Source organism: Sander vitreus, chromosome 23 (assembly GCF_031162955.1).
Source record: "Sander vitreus isolate 19-12246 chromosome 23, sanVit1, whole genome shotgun sequence".
Lineage (NCBI taxonomy): Eukaryota > Metazoa > Chordata > Actinopteri > Perciformes > Percidae > Sander > Sander vitreus.
Window position 1 is genome coordinate 17,225,434 of NC_135877.1, and position 17,848 is coordinate 17,243,281.

The 17,848-nt window shown below is 39.0% G+C and overlaps 3 protein-coding genes across 7 annotated transcripts; 2 read left to right on the forward strand and 1 right to left on the reverse strand.

Annotated features, from left to right (window-relative positions):
- The first annotated feature begins 194 nt into the window (after positions 1-194).
- Positions 195-4,570, forward strand: rad51ap1 (RAD51 associated protein 1). Of its 5 annotated transcripts, none has more exons than XM_078281683.1 (10): positions 195-517; positions 635-681; positions 1,331-1,466; positions 1,665-1,771; positions 1,854-1,943; positions 2,072-2,200; positions 2,284-2,463; positions 2,558-2,698; positions 2,991-3,047; positions 3,697-4,570. In XM_078281683.1, exons 1-10 carry the CDS (start codon positions 501-503, stop codon positions 3,819-3,821), a joined length of 1,029 nt encoding a protein of 342 aa, XP_078137809.1. In that variant the 5' UTR covers positions 195-500; the 3' UTR covers positions 3,822-4,570. The 5 variants fall into 5 exon arrangements, with proteins under 5 accessions (XP_078137809.1, XP_078137810.1, XP_078137811.1 ...); XM_078281684.1 differs by having other exon boundaries at positions 2,561-2,698; XM_078281685.1 differs by having other exon boundaries at positions 1,668-1,771.
- A 1,800-nt stretch (positions 4,571-6,370) lies between these two features.
- Positions 6,371-14,539, forward strand: LOC144512150 (putative polypeptide N-acetylgalactosaminyltransferase 8). Its single transcript, XM_078242730.1, has 11 exons — positions 6,371-6,630; positions 7,826-8,069; positions 8,468-8,634; positions 10,113-10,296; positions 10,419-10,616; positions 11,564-11,678; positions 12,665-12,850; positions 12,999-13,136; positions 13,695-13,790; positions 13,885-14,052; positions 14,151-14,539. Exons 1-11 carry the CDS (start codon positions 6,387-6,389, stop codon positions 14,283-14,285), a joined length of 1,875 nt encoding a protein of 624 aa, XP_078098856.1. The 5' UTR covers positions 6,371-6,386; the 3' UTR covers positions 14,286-14,539.
- Positions 14,540-14,942: 403 nt separating this feature from the next.
- LOC144512456 (adenosine deaminase 2-A-like) lies at positions 14,943-17,696 on the reverse strand. The gene is made up of 5 exons (XM_078243225.1): positions 17,691-17,696; positions 16,636-16,744; positions 16,382-16,539; positions 15,837-16,039; positions 14,943-15,047 (listed from the first exon to the last, which is right to left on the reverse strand). The coding sequence occupies exons 1-5, from the start codon at positions 17,694-17,696 to the stop codon at positions 14,960-14,962; spliced, it is 564 nt and encodes a 187-aa protein (XP_078099351.1). The 3' UTR covers positions 14,943-14,959.
- Between the last annotated feature and the right edge of the window lie 152 nt (positions 17,697-17,848).

The window sequence follows — 17,848 nt, forward strand, 5'->3', positions numbered from 1 at the left end:
CGACACGTTCTTATATAAAATAAGTGCCACTTGAGTAATTACCCATTTTGAACACCAAGTCATCTACCAGTTACCAATTTTTGCTTCTGTCGGAATTTTCTTTAGAAGAGCCATAAAGATGATATGTATATTCTAGTAAACGAATCTGCCGGTACTCGTCAAATTGGTCAACAAAACGCAAAACGTCACTTCTTCTCGGTTCAGGCGGGCTGGTTGAAAGCAGAAGAGAAGTGCTTTAGTTGGCTCTTGTGTAACAAAACTAATTTATAGTTTATATAATTAATATAGATAGCATAGTTAACATGTTAGTTAGATAGTACATATTTCACCCGGTGAATGATTGGACGCATGTTAGCATTTTAAACTATTAAAGCTAGGTTAGCTTCTCCAGGTAACAAACATTAACGTTAGCTTGGGTTTGTTCGGTGTTTACGTAACAGCTAGCTAGCTAACCTAGTGGTTAATGTTAGCTAAATAAAAAGCTCTTGATTTTACAAGCAATGGACCGTCCATCAAGGTTTGTAAACTAGCTTCCTTTTTAAACCCTAATTCGTTGAACGTTTCTTTGCCTGATTTTGATTAACTTAACTAATGTCTGTTGAATTGTAACACGTTGTTTACTGTTGACACACAGGAAGACAACGGTTGTGAGTTACTCTGAAGCAAAGGACTTTGATGATGGTGAGATGTTAATATGGCCTCTTATTCATGCTACGTATAACGTTACAGCTGTATAAGTCTTGTAGACAAAGCTTACACAATTTGCCTTAGTCTAGGTATTATTGGTTTAAGCAATGTTGACTAGAAACCCAATCAAACAATTCACCTCAGTCTGTAATATTAGCTTTGCTGTGCAGGCAGAGCATTGTTACATCCTTGTGGGTTAACTCACTGCAACACTTAGCTAGGGGCAGGAGAAGTTTAAGTCTTTTTTGAAATGGTGCCAGTTACAGCTCATTTGCAGATTTGAGATTCCCATAAATATGAAGAGGTACACATAGACGGTAGGGGTGGGCGATATGGCCCTAAAATAATATCACGATATTTCAGGGTATATCTGCGATAATTAAATTCTTGATGATATAACAAATGACAAATAATTCTGTATGAAATATAAATATCACAACAAAGTGCACATTTAAACAGTTGTCAAACAAACAAAGTGGGAATATTGCCATTATCAAGATATGATTTTTTTTTTCACATCATGATATTTAAAATTATACTGGTATTATTGTGAACAATATGAATTGGCACACTGCTTATCAGTATAGACAGACATACAGTAACAAACTCTTCTATCACCACTAACATGTCTTCATGTTGACAGATGAGGATTTTGCCTGCGTGAAGGCTCCACCCAGCAAAAAGGCCAGAGAGGATGTGAAACAGGAGAACAAGAAATCATCGAGCAAGTCCTCCAGTCAAGAGTCAAAATCACAATCCACACTGAGCCAGAAGAGCAGGTAGGTGACAAGATAATGTGGACCATAATGTGTCATTCATTTATATTATGGGATGAGTCCAAAAAAAATGTAAATTAATCTATCAGTTGTTTTTTTTTTTTTTTTTTTAAAAAAAGGTATTTGAGGAGTAAAATAAACGTTGGAAATCTTTTAACATGCATTGTTTGAATCTTCAACATTAATTCTGTTTTTTCACAGAAGACCATTAGATATGAAGTTGTACGAAAGAGATCTAGAAGCAGCCATTACACTATCCTTGCTCAAAAATGAAGATGGGATAAAGGACCAGTCTCCAACCAGTAAAGGTATGACTTAGCTTGAAAATGTAAATATAATAGTCTAATTGTTAAAAAGTTATCAACTTAAATTAATGTTAATTTTCTCTAGGAGATCTCAAGGTTCAAGTTCCTGTAGTTGAAAACACAGATCCAACTTATTTGCACATGTCCAACTGCAGTGTGGATTTGGCAGTTTTGGGTAGATTCCCTTTTTCTATAATTGCACATTTAATTTCCTCACGCTTACCAAATACATTGAATGTAATCTTGTTAGATTAAGGATAGAAATGCTATGAACATTTTCTGTGACTGTTTTGTTTTGTTTAGGCCTGGATGAAATTACATCAGAAAAAGAGTCACCTGCCCTTTCCAGACAGAGAAAGGCTGCCACTAAAGGCACTGAGGACAAAAAGCTTAAGGATGAAGATGAAGACTATGAGCCCAAACTGACACCAGGTTGTAATCCCTCACTAAGTACTTGTTTTCTGTTTAATTACTTATTTTCTTGCATCAGTAAAATAACAATAACTCCTTTCCAGATTCAGAAAGTGATGAGGATTTCAGTGAACCAGCTGAGAGCGAAGATGAGGAATTCACAGTGAAGACAATCAGCAAAACAAAAAAGAAGGTTACCAAGAACGAGAAGACCAAAACGCCTCGTGCCTCTAAAAAAGAAAAGCAACCGTCGAAACCATCAACGTCTAAATCACAGGCAGCGGGTACGTACCTGAAGTTCATCGAAGAAGATTTAGCTTTTTGGCTGTAATGGTAATTTAATTTAGTCATTGTCATGAGAACTACTTTGTCTCACAGCAGCTTCCACACCGGTGAGAAGTCCTCCAACAGCCAAACTTGCACCCAAAGGACCTGCTTCATCCTCCATGGTTTCCACATCGAAACCTGCATTATCTCTAAGCCCAGCAGGGGGCAGGATACCCAAGTGGAACCCTCCAGGTAAACACCTGCAGTGATGCCTACATACACTCACCTAAAGGATTATTAGGAACACCATACTTATACCGTGTTTGACCCCCTTTCGCCTTCAGAACTGCCTTCATTCTTTGTGGCATTGATTCAACAAGGTGCTGGAAGCATTCTTTAGAAATGTTGGCCCATATTGATAGGATAGCATCCCCCACAACATTACACCACCACCACCAGCCTGCCCAGTGGTAACAAGGCATGACAGTTCCATGTTCTCATTCTGCTTACGCCACATTCTGACTCTATCTGAATGTCTCAACAGAAATCGAGACTCATCAGACCAGGCGGCATTTTTCCAGTCTTCAACTGTCCAATTTTGGTGAGCTCGTGCAAATTGTGGCCTCATTTTCCTATTTTTAGTGGAGATGAGTGGTACCCGGTGGGGTCTTCTGCTGGTGTAGCCCATCCGCCTCAAGGTTGTTCGTGTTGTGGTTTCACAAACGCTTTGCTGCACACCTCGGTTGTAACGAGTGGTTATTTGAGTCAAAGTTGATCTTCTATCAGCTAGAATCAGTCGGCCCATTCTCCTCTGACTTCTAGCATCAACAAGGCATTGCAGGACTGCAGCATACTGGATGTTTTTCCTTTTTCAGACCATTCTTTGTAAACCATAGAAATGGCTGTGCGTGAAAATCCCAGTAACTGAGCAGATTGTGAAATACTCAGACCAGGCACCAACAACCATGCCACGCTCAAAGTTGCTTAGATCACCTTTCTTTCCCATTCTGACATTCAGTTTGGAGTTCAGGAGATTGTCTTGACCAGGACCACACCCCTAAATGCATTGAAGCAGCTGCCATGTGATTGGTTGATTAGATAATTGCATTAACAAGAAATTTAACAGGTGTTCCTAATAATCCTTTAGGTGAGTGTATAAACCTTTTAGAGATGCTTACAGTATGTTTTTAAAATCCAATGCTAATGTTATTACCTTCTTTTTTTTTTTTTTTTTTTCTCCTCCTCCCCAGCTCAAGTTGGTGGAAGTCCCACTTCATCCAGTCCAGCAGTGAAGTCTCCAGGTCAGGGTCTGCGGCTTGGACTGTCCCGTCTAGTTCGAGTCAAACCTCTTCATCCTAGCGTTGCAAGTCACTGACCTGTCTGTGGATGCCCCTGTATGTGTCAGTTGTTGTTGTCCTTTTTAGCTTTATTTATAAAAAAATTAATTAAAAAAAAAGCTTGTAAATTATTAATTTCTATTTTCACGACTATACATATAAAGTAACTCCCAGGATATATTTTCCCATGATGCTCTCACATATGCCACTTGAGCTATATTTTTCCACCATACAATGTAAAAAGCTCATTAAACTGTCATAGGGTGTGCTTTGTTGACTCTGGCTGAAATGTTATTGATGTCAATCTTTATCAGTACAGTAATGTGTCTAAGCATTTTAATAATTTGTTTGAGAGTTCACATCAGGATAAACTGTTGGTAAGACTGGAATGTGGAAAATTATAAATCCCTTTTTTAAGTCTCATAATATTCTTCCCTTTTGTTTTCCTGTTGTGTTAACACTGTATATTATGTACATATATGAGAAATAAAATGTAAAAGAAGTTCAAATTTTGTTTGCTGTGTCTCCAGGACGTATTACATCAATTTTTTTAGATTACCATGAGCAGCAGATGAGACAGATGACATTATTTTAACAGGCATAGAATTGGCTGCTATACTTTATCAAAAATGTTTGGCTTGCTTAATGTTTTGGTCTCTACAATTTCTCGCACACATTTTTCTTGTTCAGGTAAAGTCCATAATGTCATTTGAGTGAAATCTCCAGGTAGCAAAATGTCCCTTTGTTTTTGTATGGATTAAATAAAAGATAAAATATGTTTAGAGGAGCTGGTATGCCGATTTTGTTACCATTTGACAGAGCCAATCTCATCTGTCTGTCAGAAAATGTCCAACTACCCCTTTAAGAGACCTTTCTTGTTAAGAGCAGCAGGAGTACAATTGAAAGATTTTAAGTTCTACTTTGATCCTTAATCTACTTTAATCAGTTTGATAAATAAAGGCCCTGAAGTTATCAGGAGTGTGATCTCAGATTATATTGTATGATATATCAGTCTAGATCCTCTATTGTTAGTGTTTGATAAGGTCAATGAGGGACCAATTTTTTACACCATCCTTGGTGTCTTTTTCCACATACAGTATTTTGCATGCCAAAGGGAACACTTGAAACTATCCTGTGTCTAAAAACACAAATCAGGAATTAGCTCTACACCTTCCTTCTACTTTGATGCTGAGAAGAATTAAGTACATGTTTCTGAACAGTACATAAAGCTCAACCACCCAAGGCATACATATGGTTGGTGATGTGTCACAGCAGAAGGATGCAGGATCCCGTTTGTCTTTCAACAGCTAATATATGGATAACATCAGTAAAGGTTGACTGTACAAGTACATTTACTCAGGTACTGTACTTAAAGCTTTAGTGCGTAACTTTTTTTTATAATAATGAGCGTCTGTTACATTCAAGCCATTGACGACTATCAGCTGCACACAACTCTCTCTGGATTTCTCAGTATGGCCATGTTTAGAACATGGTGTCGTCCGCCGACTTTCAAGCACAGAAACTCAAGTGAAGATAATTACCTCTTCTCAAGGCCGTAAGCATGAAGTGAAAATTGGGGCGGACCAAATCTGCATAGTTGCCTGTCGTAGAATAGCAGTATATTATTATGGAATGCTAAGAGGTTAATAAAAGCGTAAGGATGTCTTAAATGTCTTGGAGAAAGCCTGAGAGATGAGGTATAAAAGCCCCCTTTTTTAGCATAAACTTTGATTAGTGCTGGGCAATATGACCCTAAATTTGTATCACAGTTTTTCCACGGTATATCACAGTGCTTCTTTGTTCCCTGACTGGGCCTTTTAATAGGTGGATGGTGGCTTATTCTACTGATAGCTGTGGTTTATTAATTGTGTTAAAAGCGTCAGTTAATAGGGGTCGCCTTTCAATACATGCACAGCTTGCTCTTTGTGGTAAAAAATGTTAGATATTTTGCGTCCTATTGAATTACAGAGTTACATTCAGTTACAGCAATTGTTTCAGCTATGCCCCTGTATGGCCGTATATTAAAAATTATATTGGGAAATAAAACACGGTTTACCAGTTTATAAAAATAAAAAAACTATCTTATTAAAGAAATATTCGATAGTTTTTTTCTTAATTTGTTTGTATATGCTTCCTGACATCTCACAGCTGGGAGCTAATAGGATACAAGGGGAACATGATATGGATTAGAAGATGAATCCTATGAGATTTTTCTTTATTGAGACAAAGGTTCTCAGCACACATAAACAAAACAGACTTTTCAGACAGGCTATAAGTAAACATGCTGAACAATGTTGTTGTTATAGCAACAGTAATTATGTACCTAATTTGTCTGTCCTGAGTCCTGTTCCCGGGCAGAATACTGCTTGTTTTCTAACTATCCAGGTAACTACAGCTAATGATATACACCTGGTGTAATGGAACAAACAGGGCATCAGAGTGAGGGCTGAAAACCACACTTCTAGTTTATGTGGACTTAAGGGTATGCGTAGGGTTTGCATGTGCATGTGCATGTGCATGTGCGTGTGCGTGTGCAGTTAGGGGTGTGGAGAAAGAGCGAGCACCTGAAATTAAAGGGAGGGGAATATTTTCTTTTCCTTTCAATGCAAAGAGAGAAAGAGAAAAAAACACATGCCATGAATAGATGCACCAGGATGAGATCTGGCTGGATTAAAGGATCAATTATGGCCTTTGCCCTGGCTGCGGCTCTGTTATACCTGGGCTCCATAAAGAGGGAGTTTTATAACCATTCGAAGAGACTCCAGAGGGCCCACCCCAACAACTCTATCAGGGATCAGAGAATGCTCACAAGGATGGACAAGATCGAAATGGACCTCAGCAGGCTGAGTGAGTCTCAGGCCAACAGCTGGTCCTGTCCTTTTTTTATGTATCGAAATTAAGCATCAACAGAATAAACTTGATTTTAAGATACTTATGCACTGATTTGGGGATTTGCAAGTTAAATTAATCGGCACTAAATTTTGTTTCAAATAAATAGTTTGTTGTGTAGCTATTTAAGGTGAATATAACCTGCTTCACGTAAAAAAAATCCATTATTAAAATGATGTTAAAATAATGGGTATATTAAATAGGGTTGCAACTAAAATTTGATTTTCATTATCATGATCATTTGTATAATAATAATAATAATAATCGCATTGGAAACTGGAACTTATTTGGAATCTTTTGCTTAAAAATTGATTATAAAACAATCAAGTGATTATAAATAAGCTGCTAATTAAATTTCTTCTGACCGACTAAGAAACTTTTAGGCTGCTTTTCAACCAAAGAATGAACTGCAAATCACCAAATCAATTCTTCCAAAAATGTACGTATAATTGCCTATGACTTCGGTCCAACCTGCTCCCCCCGCTTACGTCATAGGTTTAATTTCAACAGTGGTGGGGCAAAAAATCGAACAAACGCAAATTAAAAACTATTTCTCATCAAGTAGGAACGTGAGGGAGTAACCTTTTGTAGAGCCAATGAAAATAATGTTTGATTTAAAAGCATATGCATTTAATAAGAAATTGTTTGAAAATGTTTTTTTGTAAGTTCAGCTCGCACATCCAAACTGTGCAGGTGCGTTGGACGATGACATCAACTACGAAACAAAGGAAACAATCCCGCTCTCTGCTCTTGCTGTAGCATCACCTTTTATCTTTTGTAAAGAAAAGGTGATGCTATAGCAACAGCAGAGGGTGGGACTTTTTTCCTTGGTTTTGTAGTTGTTTTAAAATATGAAAAGTGGTAGGGACATATCCCCATATCCCTACCATTAATTACGCCCATGTACAAATATACTTTTGAGTTACTTAAACAGGTAAGTGGGCTGCAAACAAAGCGCTTGCTGAGCCGGCCATAATGATGGGAAACATTATTGACCATACCTATTTTACCGCACAGTGCAAACGACAAACAAGGAGTAATGCTGTGTTTATGTTTCAGGGAGGGGCACCGCCATTTGTCTCAACAGTCACTCTGCACATGGCAGAACATAAAAGGCTAAACCAAATACTCAGGTACTCTCTTTTGTCAACAGTCAATCTGATGAATAAACTTGAAAAGAAGGAACCGGTGAAACACGACAATGCAGAGGTGAAGATGGAGAGGAAGGTTGTGAGGAAGCTATACCCGAACTCGGCTCTATTCAGAAAGTGGGGTGATGCGCTATCAGAGGAGGAGCAGAAGGAGGCTGAGAGGTTGTACCAGAGATACGGCTACAACGCCTTCCTCAGCGACAGGCTGCCCCTCAACAGAGAGATCCCGGATACCAGGCCCACCAGGTGATTCTAACTTCCTGTAGGAACTCGTAAACTAGGGGAGACCGGGTATGGTTGTAACACTTTTTTCTTCAGCACCTAAAACTACCTTCTTTTTATTTATTTAGCTACACGTCTTTTAAACTTGTAGGCAAAGTAACCACATTTGTCTACTACAAATGGCAACAATTTATATTTCTTCAACTATATCACAGACTTTGTGAGATGATGACAAATACAAGGTGGTCCTTTGTTACAACCTACCCCACTACTGGGGTAGGTTGTAACAATGGTTACAACGAACAATGGTGACAAGAACAAACAAATGAAATGCATTCTTAATGAGAGTCAAATGAAATTGGTCAGGCCTGGAGTGCATGCCTACATAAAACACTCTTGACCCACACTTTCTCCCCTCACAGGTGCATTGAGAAAAAGTACCCCGAAGATTTGCCTTCCATCAGCGTTGTGTTAATCTACCTGGATGAAGCTCTTTCTATCATCAAAAGGGCCATCCGCAGCATCATAGACAAGACGCCAGCTCGGCTGCTGAAAGAAATCATACTGGTGGATGACCACAGCACTAACGGTAGGTCGACCTGCTGCGACAAAATCCTGTTTCTGGCTCCAGTCATCATCCGGCTATAGTAGATTACTCAAAGTGCTATTTTGACTTTTAATAATTTGAAAAATTATACAATATATTTTCTCCCCTCCCCTTAGTGGTATTTAACGATGCAAATAGCTTTAGATATTTGCATCTGAGAGATCTGACCGTTTTTCTCTTGACAGTGCTGAAAGTTGAAAAAAAGTGACTTGTCCGCCAGCCAAAACAGGAAACGCTTGCTTGAATTTGAAACAGATTTCATTTGAAATGAATGTGAACTAACCTTGAGAGGAAATTTGGAATGTGTGCTATTTATTTCCTTGCTGAGAATGTCACAACCTGGTTTACTTAAAGTATCCCTTTAAGTAAACAATACGATATGCGTCAGTATATGTATGCAAAGAGGGAATGGTGAGAAGTGTTAGAATAACTGTGAAAGACAAATGACAATATAAGTCAGCAGGGCCAGGGAAAGAGGATTTTGCGGTTCTGATAGCCTCCTGAGCCAAGCCTGCTCAGGTGTGTTGCATCTTTGACGGCGCTCAGCTCGACCTATCAATTTCCTGGAATAAAGGGGAAAACGCAGCCAACTAGAAGGGCACTCGGAGAGCGCAGACCTCTGGCAATGCCATGCCCTGTCCTGCAATTACGGAAGAGGGTTAGGGCCACATGGGAAAAAATGTATTTGAGTTCTGGGTTAAATTCAGAATTCTAAATTTTAAAATAATAATTCTGAGGAAAAAAAATAAAAAATAATTCTGACTTTAATCTCAAGTCAAACTTTTTTTCTCAGTATTGACTTTTATTTTTTTTTAAGTAAAAAGTCAGAACTCTGACTTTATTCTCAGAATTCTGACTTTAAACTTAGAACTGAAACACTTTTCACATATGGCCCTAATCTTGTTCCGTACAGGATGTTGATGAGAGTGAAAAATAATGTATGCATACTCCCAGGATCAGTAGTCTTTCCATAGTTCTGCTGACAAACAAACTAACCAAACTGAAAAAAAAAACATCACCTCCTCATTGGCGGATGTAACAAGGAAGGACAAGATAGGTCCAACCCTGAGGCCGTCACAAGACTTGGATGAGAAGATCTATAGATAGATAGTTAGCTTAGCATAAAGACTGAAAACACCTGGTTAGCCTGGTTCTGTATCAGCACCTCCAAAGCACCCTAGTTAACTACCCAATTAACACCCAATAACTTGTGTTTGATTGTTGAGCTTCTGATCTGACTCTCAGAACTAAGTTAATAAGCGTATAATTCACAAAAATGTCAATTATATTTCATTGTTGTGAGCACCACAAATTCAAGTGAAGTTTTACTATTTTGGGTGGACCAATCCTTTAAGATTGGGTATGTTGTAGTTCAACAATAAGATATTGGTTGGATGATTGATTGACATGGCCAACTAGACTGAATCTACAGCTCTGATTATCATCTTTACTATCTGCAGAGGATTTAATGGAGAAACTGGATGAATACGTCAACTCTATCAACGAGGTGTTGCCAGGCCTGGTGAAGAAAGTCAGGCACTCTGAGCAGCTCGGCCTCACCCAGGCAAGACTGTCGGGATGGAGGGCTGCTGTGGGGGACGTGGTGGCCATCTTAGACGCTCACATAGAAGTCCATGTACAATGGTTGGTGATCTGAGTTGTTACAGCTTAGTTTGCCTTGCTATGCTGCAGTGGTGATAAACTTGTCCTCTATTTCTGATTCGTCTAGACATACAGCTTAAGTAAAACTGTCAATGTGTGTCCAGGGCTGAACCGTTATTAGCTCGCATTAAAGAGGACCGCACTGTGATATTGACACCAGTCTTTGACAAAGTCAATTTTGATGACCTGACACTGACTCCCTATATGTCTGCGGCGGATGCCTTCGACTGGGCTCTGTGGTGCATGTACGAGTCCTTCAGACCTGAGTGGTACGCTTTAGAGGACAACTCACAACCTGGAAAGTAAGTTTACATTGTCCGTTCATCCAAATCACACACACAAAACACTTTCACACTTCAATAGTTCATAGTTGATAGTGAATTTTGATAATTTCCAAGAGTTAGATGATAAGGGCAATACCACTCACATGTTCCTTTTTAATATGAAGCATGGGACATTGGTTCTGAAAAGAGACATTGTTGTTTTAAAAACAGGAGAAACGGTTCTTATTTGTATTTTGACATTCTGCCAACGCCAAAATATTTTATTATGTTTTTATTTTTTCATTACCTCCACTAACAGAGTTTTGCAGATACATACACAAATACTCTTAGAAGTGCCATAGGATAATTAAGTGCAGACAAAGTACTTGATGGTATATGTTTTTATAGTCTCGCTTTGCCAGACCTTCCTCCACTGCGGCTCTGCGGAGGAGGGTCCGGCTAGTACACACAGCATTCTGGGATGGGAGGAAAAACGTGCTCTGGTTTATTGGCATTTCTTTAAACCAATCACAATTGTCTTGGGCGGTGCTAAGCACCGGAAAAAGCCATGGTGCTGCTGCAAAATAGCCTCGGGAAGGAACTTGTTTTGGTGGAACATGAGTACGTTAAAAAGTTGTTTTAGTCGTGCTACAGAAAACTAGATAGATAGATATCCAGCCTAAATGAGTGAAATGCGGCGGAATTTCCGTCGACAACAGAGCAATCTGTAAACTGTAAATTATCTATCTTATGGCTTTAAAATAAGATTTTTTTTTAAATAAATATTTCTCAAATATTGGCCCTGGTGAAAGACGATATTATCTCAGCAAATGAAAACAAATGTATGGGGGTAAAGGGTTTTCTGTGTGACCCTGAGAAAGTGACGCATTAACAACTCTAATTACTCTCGTATCCAAAATGCATTGACGATGTTTGAAGTGTGGTTGGTGTTGTCATTTCAAAGTCTATTCAAATTCTGTCTGCAGGAGCCCCTCCATAATGGGGATTCTTGTAGCTGATCGCAAGTTCTTTGGCGAGATCGGAAGCCTTGATGGTGGAATGAAAATATATGGTGGTGAAAATGTGGAACTCGGCATCCGGGTGAGATTTTTAGGGTGTATTAAAGTGACTTAAACACTGTAATTAAAGTCCAAAACGCAGACTTCATCTTGAAGAACTGTCTCACGTTTGTTGTAGATGTAGAATGGTTGTTCGAATGTTACCTGATTTGAACCATGCTACCATAATACTAGAGAAGGACGTTTTCCACTTTGGTCCAGACTGAAATATCTTAACTACTACTTCATTGTTGCCATGACATCTTATACAGACGTTCATGGTCTCCAGGCGATGTGTCTAATTGACTTTCCATCTAGCACAATCATTAGGTCAACATTTTAGTTTGTGCTTTGGATAACATCGGGGGTGAAATGAAGAATTTTTTTGACGGCACTTGCGGTTCCCCTGTCTGTACAATGTGTTTCTTTGTGATTTCTGCTAGAAATAAGCTAATGGAATAATACAGAGATCTTCAACAAGGGGTCCGGGAGCCCTAGGGGGTCCTCAAAGTTACTGCAGGGGGGGGGGGCCACCAAATTCTTAATGTTTCGAAAGTTTTTTTTCAACATTTTGAAGTGTCTTAACATGAATCCAACATTATTAGCACATATAAATCAGCCTCTTTGTGAAAAAACATTAATGATAGGCTTACTGGCCTATAGGTAAGGTAATCACTAAGATATCAATAGGATACAGTTCATCCCAAAGAATTGACTGTGCCACATGTATGTTTAACATTAAAATATGATTTATAAAATCATGCCAACAATTATTATTTTAATAGCACAGTATTCTATGCACTAAAAAAAAGTATGTATAAAGGCTTTAGGCCGCCCTACATGTTATTGTAGGTCCAGTTTTATATGCAAGTTATTTAAAACAATATATGTAGTAGGGGGGTCCCTGATCCGTATCTCTTCCAGTTAAGGGGCCCTTGGCTTAAAAAAGACCCCTGGTATAATGCATGTAGTGTGTTAAAGGCCCTGAAAATATTACATATTAAATATTTGACCTTTTGTGTTTGGCAGGTGTGGCTGTGTGGAGGAAGCATAGAAGTTATACCTTGCTCTAAAATTGCCCACATTGAACGGGCCAAAAAGCCTTATCTTCCAGACTTGAGTAAAATGGTGAAGCGTAATGCACTGAGGGTGGCAGAGGTGTGGATGGACGAATATAAATACAATGTCAACATTGCCTGGAACCTTCCCATGGAGGTAATGGATGACACATAATTCATCACATAAATAACGACTTAATACACAAATTAGGCCTAATAAAAGTGTTTTTTATGACTAATGATCTAGGCATTGTTGCTCCTTACTTATCAAAACATACTTTTATCATGTTTTTCTTCCCCTACAGAAACATGGGATAGATATCGGGGATGTGTCGGAGAGGAAAAAGCTGAGAGAGAAGCTTAAATGCAAGCCCTTTAAGTGGTATCTTGATCATATTTACCCCCAGCTGGACCCTCTGGAGGACCTGCTAGGTTATGGAGCGGTGAGTAGAAACGATTTCAGATGTGACCATATTTGAAATCTGAATCTGCAGGTGTCGCACTTCTTCAGAATGCGTCGTTTAGGTTTAATTTCAAACACTTGACATTTTTTTCTCTATTGATTCTCTTTGAAGACTCTCAATCATCCAAGCTATCTATCTATCTATCTGATTGTCATGTAATCTGGTGGTTTCCAACCCTTTTTAAAACAAAGCAATGTCTACATATGACCCATCGTCAGCAGTGTTTTTTTTTCTTCCCCCATCCTGTTCCATTTGAATACATTTTAGAGCGCTGAAGAGAAAATAATTATCCAATAATTCACAAAGGTAAAGGTCAGAGGAACGTCTGAAAAAAGAAATATCATTTTGTGTTGTTCCATGTCTGTGAAGGTCAGCACGGAGCCCTGGTTGGTTTTGGTCTGTAGCCTTCAAGTGCATTCTGGGCTGGAGCCTCAGAAGTTACATCACCAGATGATTATGTATACATTATGTATGTTGCGCCACTATTTCTAATGGATGCTTTAAAGTGTTACTTTCTATTTCTGCTTCTGTTGGCAGCTGATAAATGATCTGGCGCCAGATATCTGCATTGACCAAGGCCCAATGCCTGGGAACATGCCCATTGCATATGGATGCCACTACTACTCTCCTCAGGTTTGTTCAGAGATTCACTGCATGCACACAGACTGTTGTTTATTTATGTTTTTGATTTTATTTTTTTGTGGATAATTATTGTTCTTTGGCGTAGCACTGTTATTATCGCACCGACGGACAACTCTACATCGGCGGAATCAAATCTCACAAGTACAACACCAACCGCTGTCTGGTGGACCCCGGCACTGGAGTCTACCCGGGACTCTACGACTGCAAAACGGCCAAGCAGAAGAAATTCCACATGCTGTGGGATTTCAAACAGGTAAATATTACAGTTTTAAAATATAAATCTACACCAAAGAGGCTGGTCTGTTTTTAGAGAAAAAGTAATGTTTTATTGTTGTTGTGTTTAATTCCCAGGATGGACCTATCCAGAACAGAGAAACGAAGAGATGCCTGGAAATTGCAAAGGCTGATGACGGCTATTACAAACTTGTTGTTCAGCAGTGTAGTAGTCAGAGCTGGAAGATACAACATCTCATCAAAGACTATTGAAAGAATGGTGGGCATGGCCCAGAACACAACAGTAACTGAGCCATTATTGCACAAAAACTTCATCTCAGAGAAAGAACGACTGCTTGTCTTTGGGGTTTGGGTGAGTTTACATTTTGCACCAGAGGACTTAGATCCACAAGAGTCAAAGTGTGCAATCAAAGTTGTAAATTACTTTTATTTAATTATTGTCTTGGCCTTGTACATTTTGGCAAATGTAACTTTCTTGGTTTTGAATACAAACATGTGCTCTTGAACATTTGCTATTACAGTTTTTGTGTGGAAAAAAAAACCTTTTTATGAAGACAAAAGATTGCCTGTGGACAGCTTTCAATACTTCTCAGAGGACTGAATGACTTGTGAATGAGTCTTCTCATCAGCAGGCTAGTTTAGTGTAAAGTTACTTTGTAGTTTCAAGACACAAAAAAATTATCAGAAACTTTTATAGGAGTTTTAAGATACCTACAGTATCTACCCTCCTACATCGGACCAGAACATGCGCTGAGGTCCCAAAAGACCTCAGCGTATGTTTAACTCTTGTCAGCCAACCAATTACAGAGTAGTTCCAAAGAATTTAATCTAAAATATGAATAAATTAAAGCCTGTAGATTTGTTTGCTTTAGCTTAGCGCTATTATGATCATCATTCAAGTCAGAGGATCCATGGCGGTTTGGTTGTCATAAATGATTAAAGATGAAGGCGTCCCATTTTTTCTGCCACATGACAAGACCTGTGTCCTTCAGATGAGCTTGCAGAGAGCTGTACCTGCAGGCAAGACACTTTTAAGACACTTTTAATTAGAGTGTGTGTGTGTGTGTGAGACAAATTAAATTGGTCAGGCCTGGAGTGCATGCCTGGTGGGCCCAAACGCTACATAAAACACACTTGACCCACACTTCTCACCTATCTTATCCTACTGATAAACAACACTGGGTTCATACACAGGTGTAGTCACAATGAGCCCCTTTATGATTAGGGCTGGGTATCGCCACTGATGTCCTGAATAGATTATAATCACCTTTTTCACCATTAACTAGAAATCAAGTGCTTTACTGTTAAGTCTGTTGTTTTTTTTTTAACTTCCTACAGCCTTTTGATTTTCATTCATTTCTAATATGATGAACAATCTAATAATCAACTTGCTGAGACTTCAAACTTGCTTGAGGGAGACAATCACATAATCAATATTTGCGTGCATGTAAATGAGGTGCAAACACAAATAGAAACTCTTGTCCAGTGGGACCATGAGGGAGTTACCTTTTTGTAAAGCTGATGGAAATTATATTTGATTTAAACACATATGCAATTAATATCAAATTAGTAGTGGGGACAAATTAATAAGATGTATCAGGCTCTTGGTACACAGGCAGTACTTGATAGGACTAATAGGACTAGTAGGACTAATGTTTCATGGTAAGACAAAGAATATATATCACTTTTTTAAAACCTGAGAAGTAGACAATAAATCTAAAAACATGCTTAATAAAGTCAGGCATTTTAGTTAAGTAATTTGGTAAAACAGACATGAGAGAGAGCAAATAAACTGATTCCCACCTGATGGAGTTAAGAGCCAGCTCTTTCAGAGTGCCCAGGTTTGCTTTTAACCCTCCGATGCCAACAAAGGCTTGATAGAAGTCGTAGGAGAGGCCCGTGGTGCCGAACAGAGATGGGTCATCAGAGCTGATCACCATCGGGTGGCCCTCAGACATCAGCACAGCTGCAGGGTGGTTCCGAAGGTCCGATACCAGCTTCAGCACCTGGAGGTCAGAGGTCAAACACATTCAGGTACTTTATATATGAAGACACGCACACAGGTGCTGAATCCATATGTCCAGACTTCACCACACTTCCAGACTTGCCGCGTTCCAGAGAAGTCTGCTAGTTCTGAGTGTCCATCTCAGTGTAAGAATCCTTTTGAGGGTTTAATTTCACTGCTAATTCTGAGAATATCTATTCTAGCTTCTACATAATGCAGCACATTTCATCCCCTCATGGTCCAGCACCCTTGCAGACTTGACATGATGACAGTGAACCATGTCACGGTATTTGGATTCAGCCAGATTTTTTTCTATTGTGCCAATGACAATAGGTTATCTGACCTGGTTTGAGATGGGGCACAGTTCCACAGCCACGTTTCTTTTCCGAGATAGCTCTTTGGCAAGTGGATGGTGTGCCAAAGCATAGCCGTGCCCGATACGTGTTGTGTTGAACAGAAGGGCGTCAAGAATGTTTTGATCTACGTTGGTGCCATCATCATCTGCATGGTCAACAAGCATACAAAGTGGAATGAAAGTGTTAAAAGATTTATGAAACTTTTGACAAGCGCTCTATTTTGTGCTTTTGGTCCACCCACCTGTTTCCCCTGCGTGAAAAAAGTATGGCAGTGTGACACCCAGTTCAGCGGGCATAGAAAGTGCCTCCCTAAAGTACCAAAGAGACCTCCCGCTGTCCTCCCTGCCAACCTGCAAACCATAATGTAAGCTCAAGGAAAAACTAATTAAATAATCACAACAAACGAGAGAGAATTTCCACTTTCCATTTACTCCGCTTAATGTTTACTCAAACAGGAGGTTCATAGAAGACAGATCACTTCTTACCATGTCAAATCCTGCAACAACATCTGGGAAGTCCTTTTACAGCTGCTTTGACCTCAGATACACTCAGAGCCCTGAAGAAAGCACCAAGGAAACACTGAAATAAGTCCCCTATTTGATTCACAAATAATCATAATCACAAAACTAATGTGCAGTTTTATATCAACATTTACATTATAAGATGCCTGTATTATGTATGTAATGACTATTCTGGTGATTCTTATTTGTATTTCTAGCTATGTGTAGCGTTGTAATGTAGGGGGACAAAATGATAACAGCTGGTGTATCGGTTGCAAACACAGTAACATGGCAAACAGTTGTCAACAATCCTGACAACATACAGAAACACAGTACCGACAAACAGTAGTGTTGAGTAGTACTACATTGGTGGAGAGGCCCTTTAATTAATAAGTTGCGAGTTCTGTTTCCAGAAAACGGTAAACTAAATCATAAAGAGGTAATCTAATAATTATAGAGAATTATTTAATTTGAGAGAAAATAATGGCATATGGTCCCCACTTTGTTAAATCAAAGACAACCAACCTATTCGACAAGTAACTAAGTACACTTACTCAGGTATGGCACCTGAATAAATGCACTTTGTACAATTTTTAAGCACAATTTTAAATACCTTGAACTGAATAGTTTTCTGCTACTTTCTACTTACACTACACTGCATTACTATAGTAAGTAAGTTATTTTTCAAAGTGTCACACACCAAAAGGCGCCCAAGCCCATATGGGCTTACAAGACACTACAAACATAACAAAAAAAACATTAACATAATGAGAGTGAGAGAACAAATACAACACACCTCCATGAATGTCAAGTAATGTCAAAGCAAATAAAACTAATCAAACAAAGTGCCCTCCCACCCTGTTTGTTGGCATCAAACACAAACTGTAGGCGAAACACCTTGTCGGTAAAACAGGTACTTAAGTACATTCATTTCATTCATCAGACATAGAAAAC

Coding starts and splice junctions, on each gene's coding strand:
- LOC144512150 (XM_078242730.1), top strand. CDS start 6,387: ATGCAAAGAGAGAAAGAGAAAAAAACACATGCCATGAATAGATGCACC. Junction 12,851..12,998: donor CCTGGAACCTTCCCATGGAG/GTAATGGATGAC, acceptor CTTCCCCTACAG/AAACATGGGATAGATATCGG. Junction 14,053..14,150: donor TGCTGTGGGATTTCAAACAG/GTAAATATTACA, acceptor TTTAATTCCCAG/GATGGACCTATCCAGAACAG.
- rad51ap1 (XM_078281683.1), top strand. Junction 1,467..1,664: donor ACACTGAGCCAGAAGAGCAG/GTAGGTGACAAG, acceptor GTTTTTTCACAG/AAGACCATTAGATATGAAGT. Junction 1,944..2,071: donor TGTGGATTTGGCAGTTTTGG/GTAGATTCCCTT, acceptor TGTTTTGTTTAG/GCCTGGATGAAATTACATCA.
- LOC144512456 (XM_078243225.1), bottom strand. Junction 16,040..16,381: donor TGTGCCCCATCTCAAACCAG/GTCAGATAACCT, acceptor TCTGACCTCCAG/GTGCTGAAGCTGGTATCGGA. Junction 15,048..15,836: donor CTGGCTCTTAACTCCATCAG/GTGGGAATCAGT, acceptor TCTTGCCTGCAG/GTACAGCTCTCTGCAAGCTC.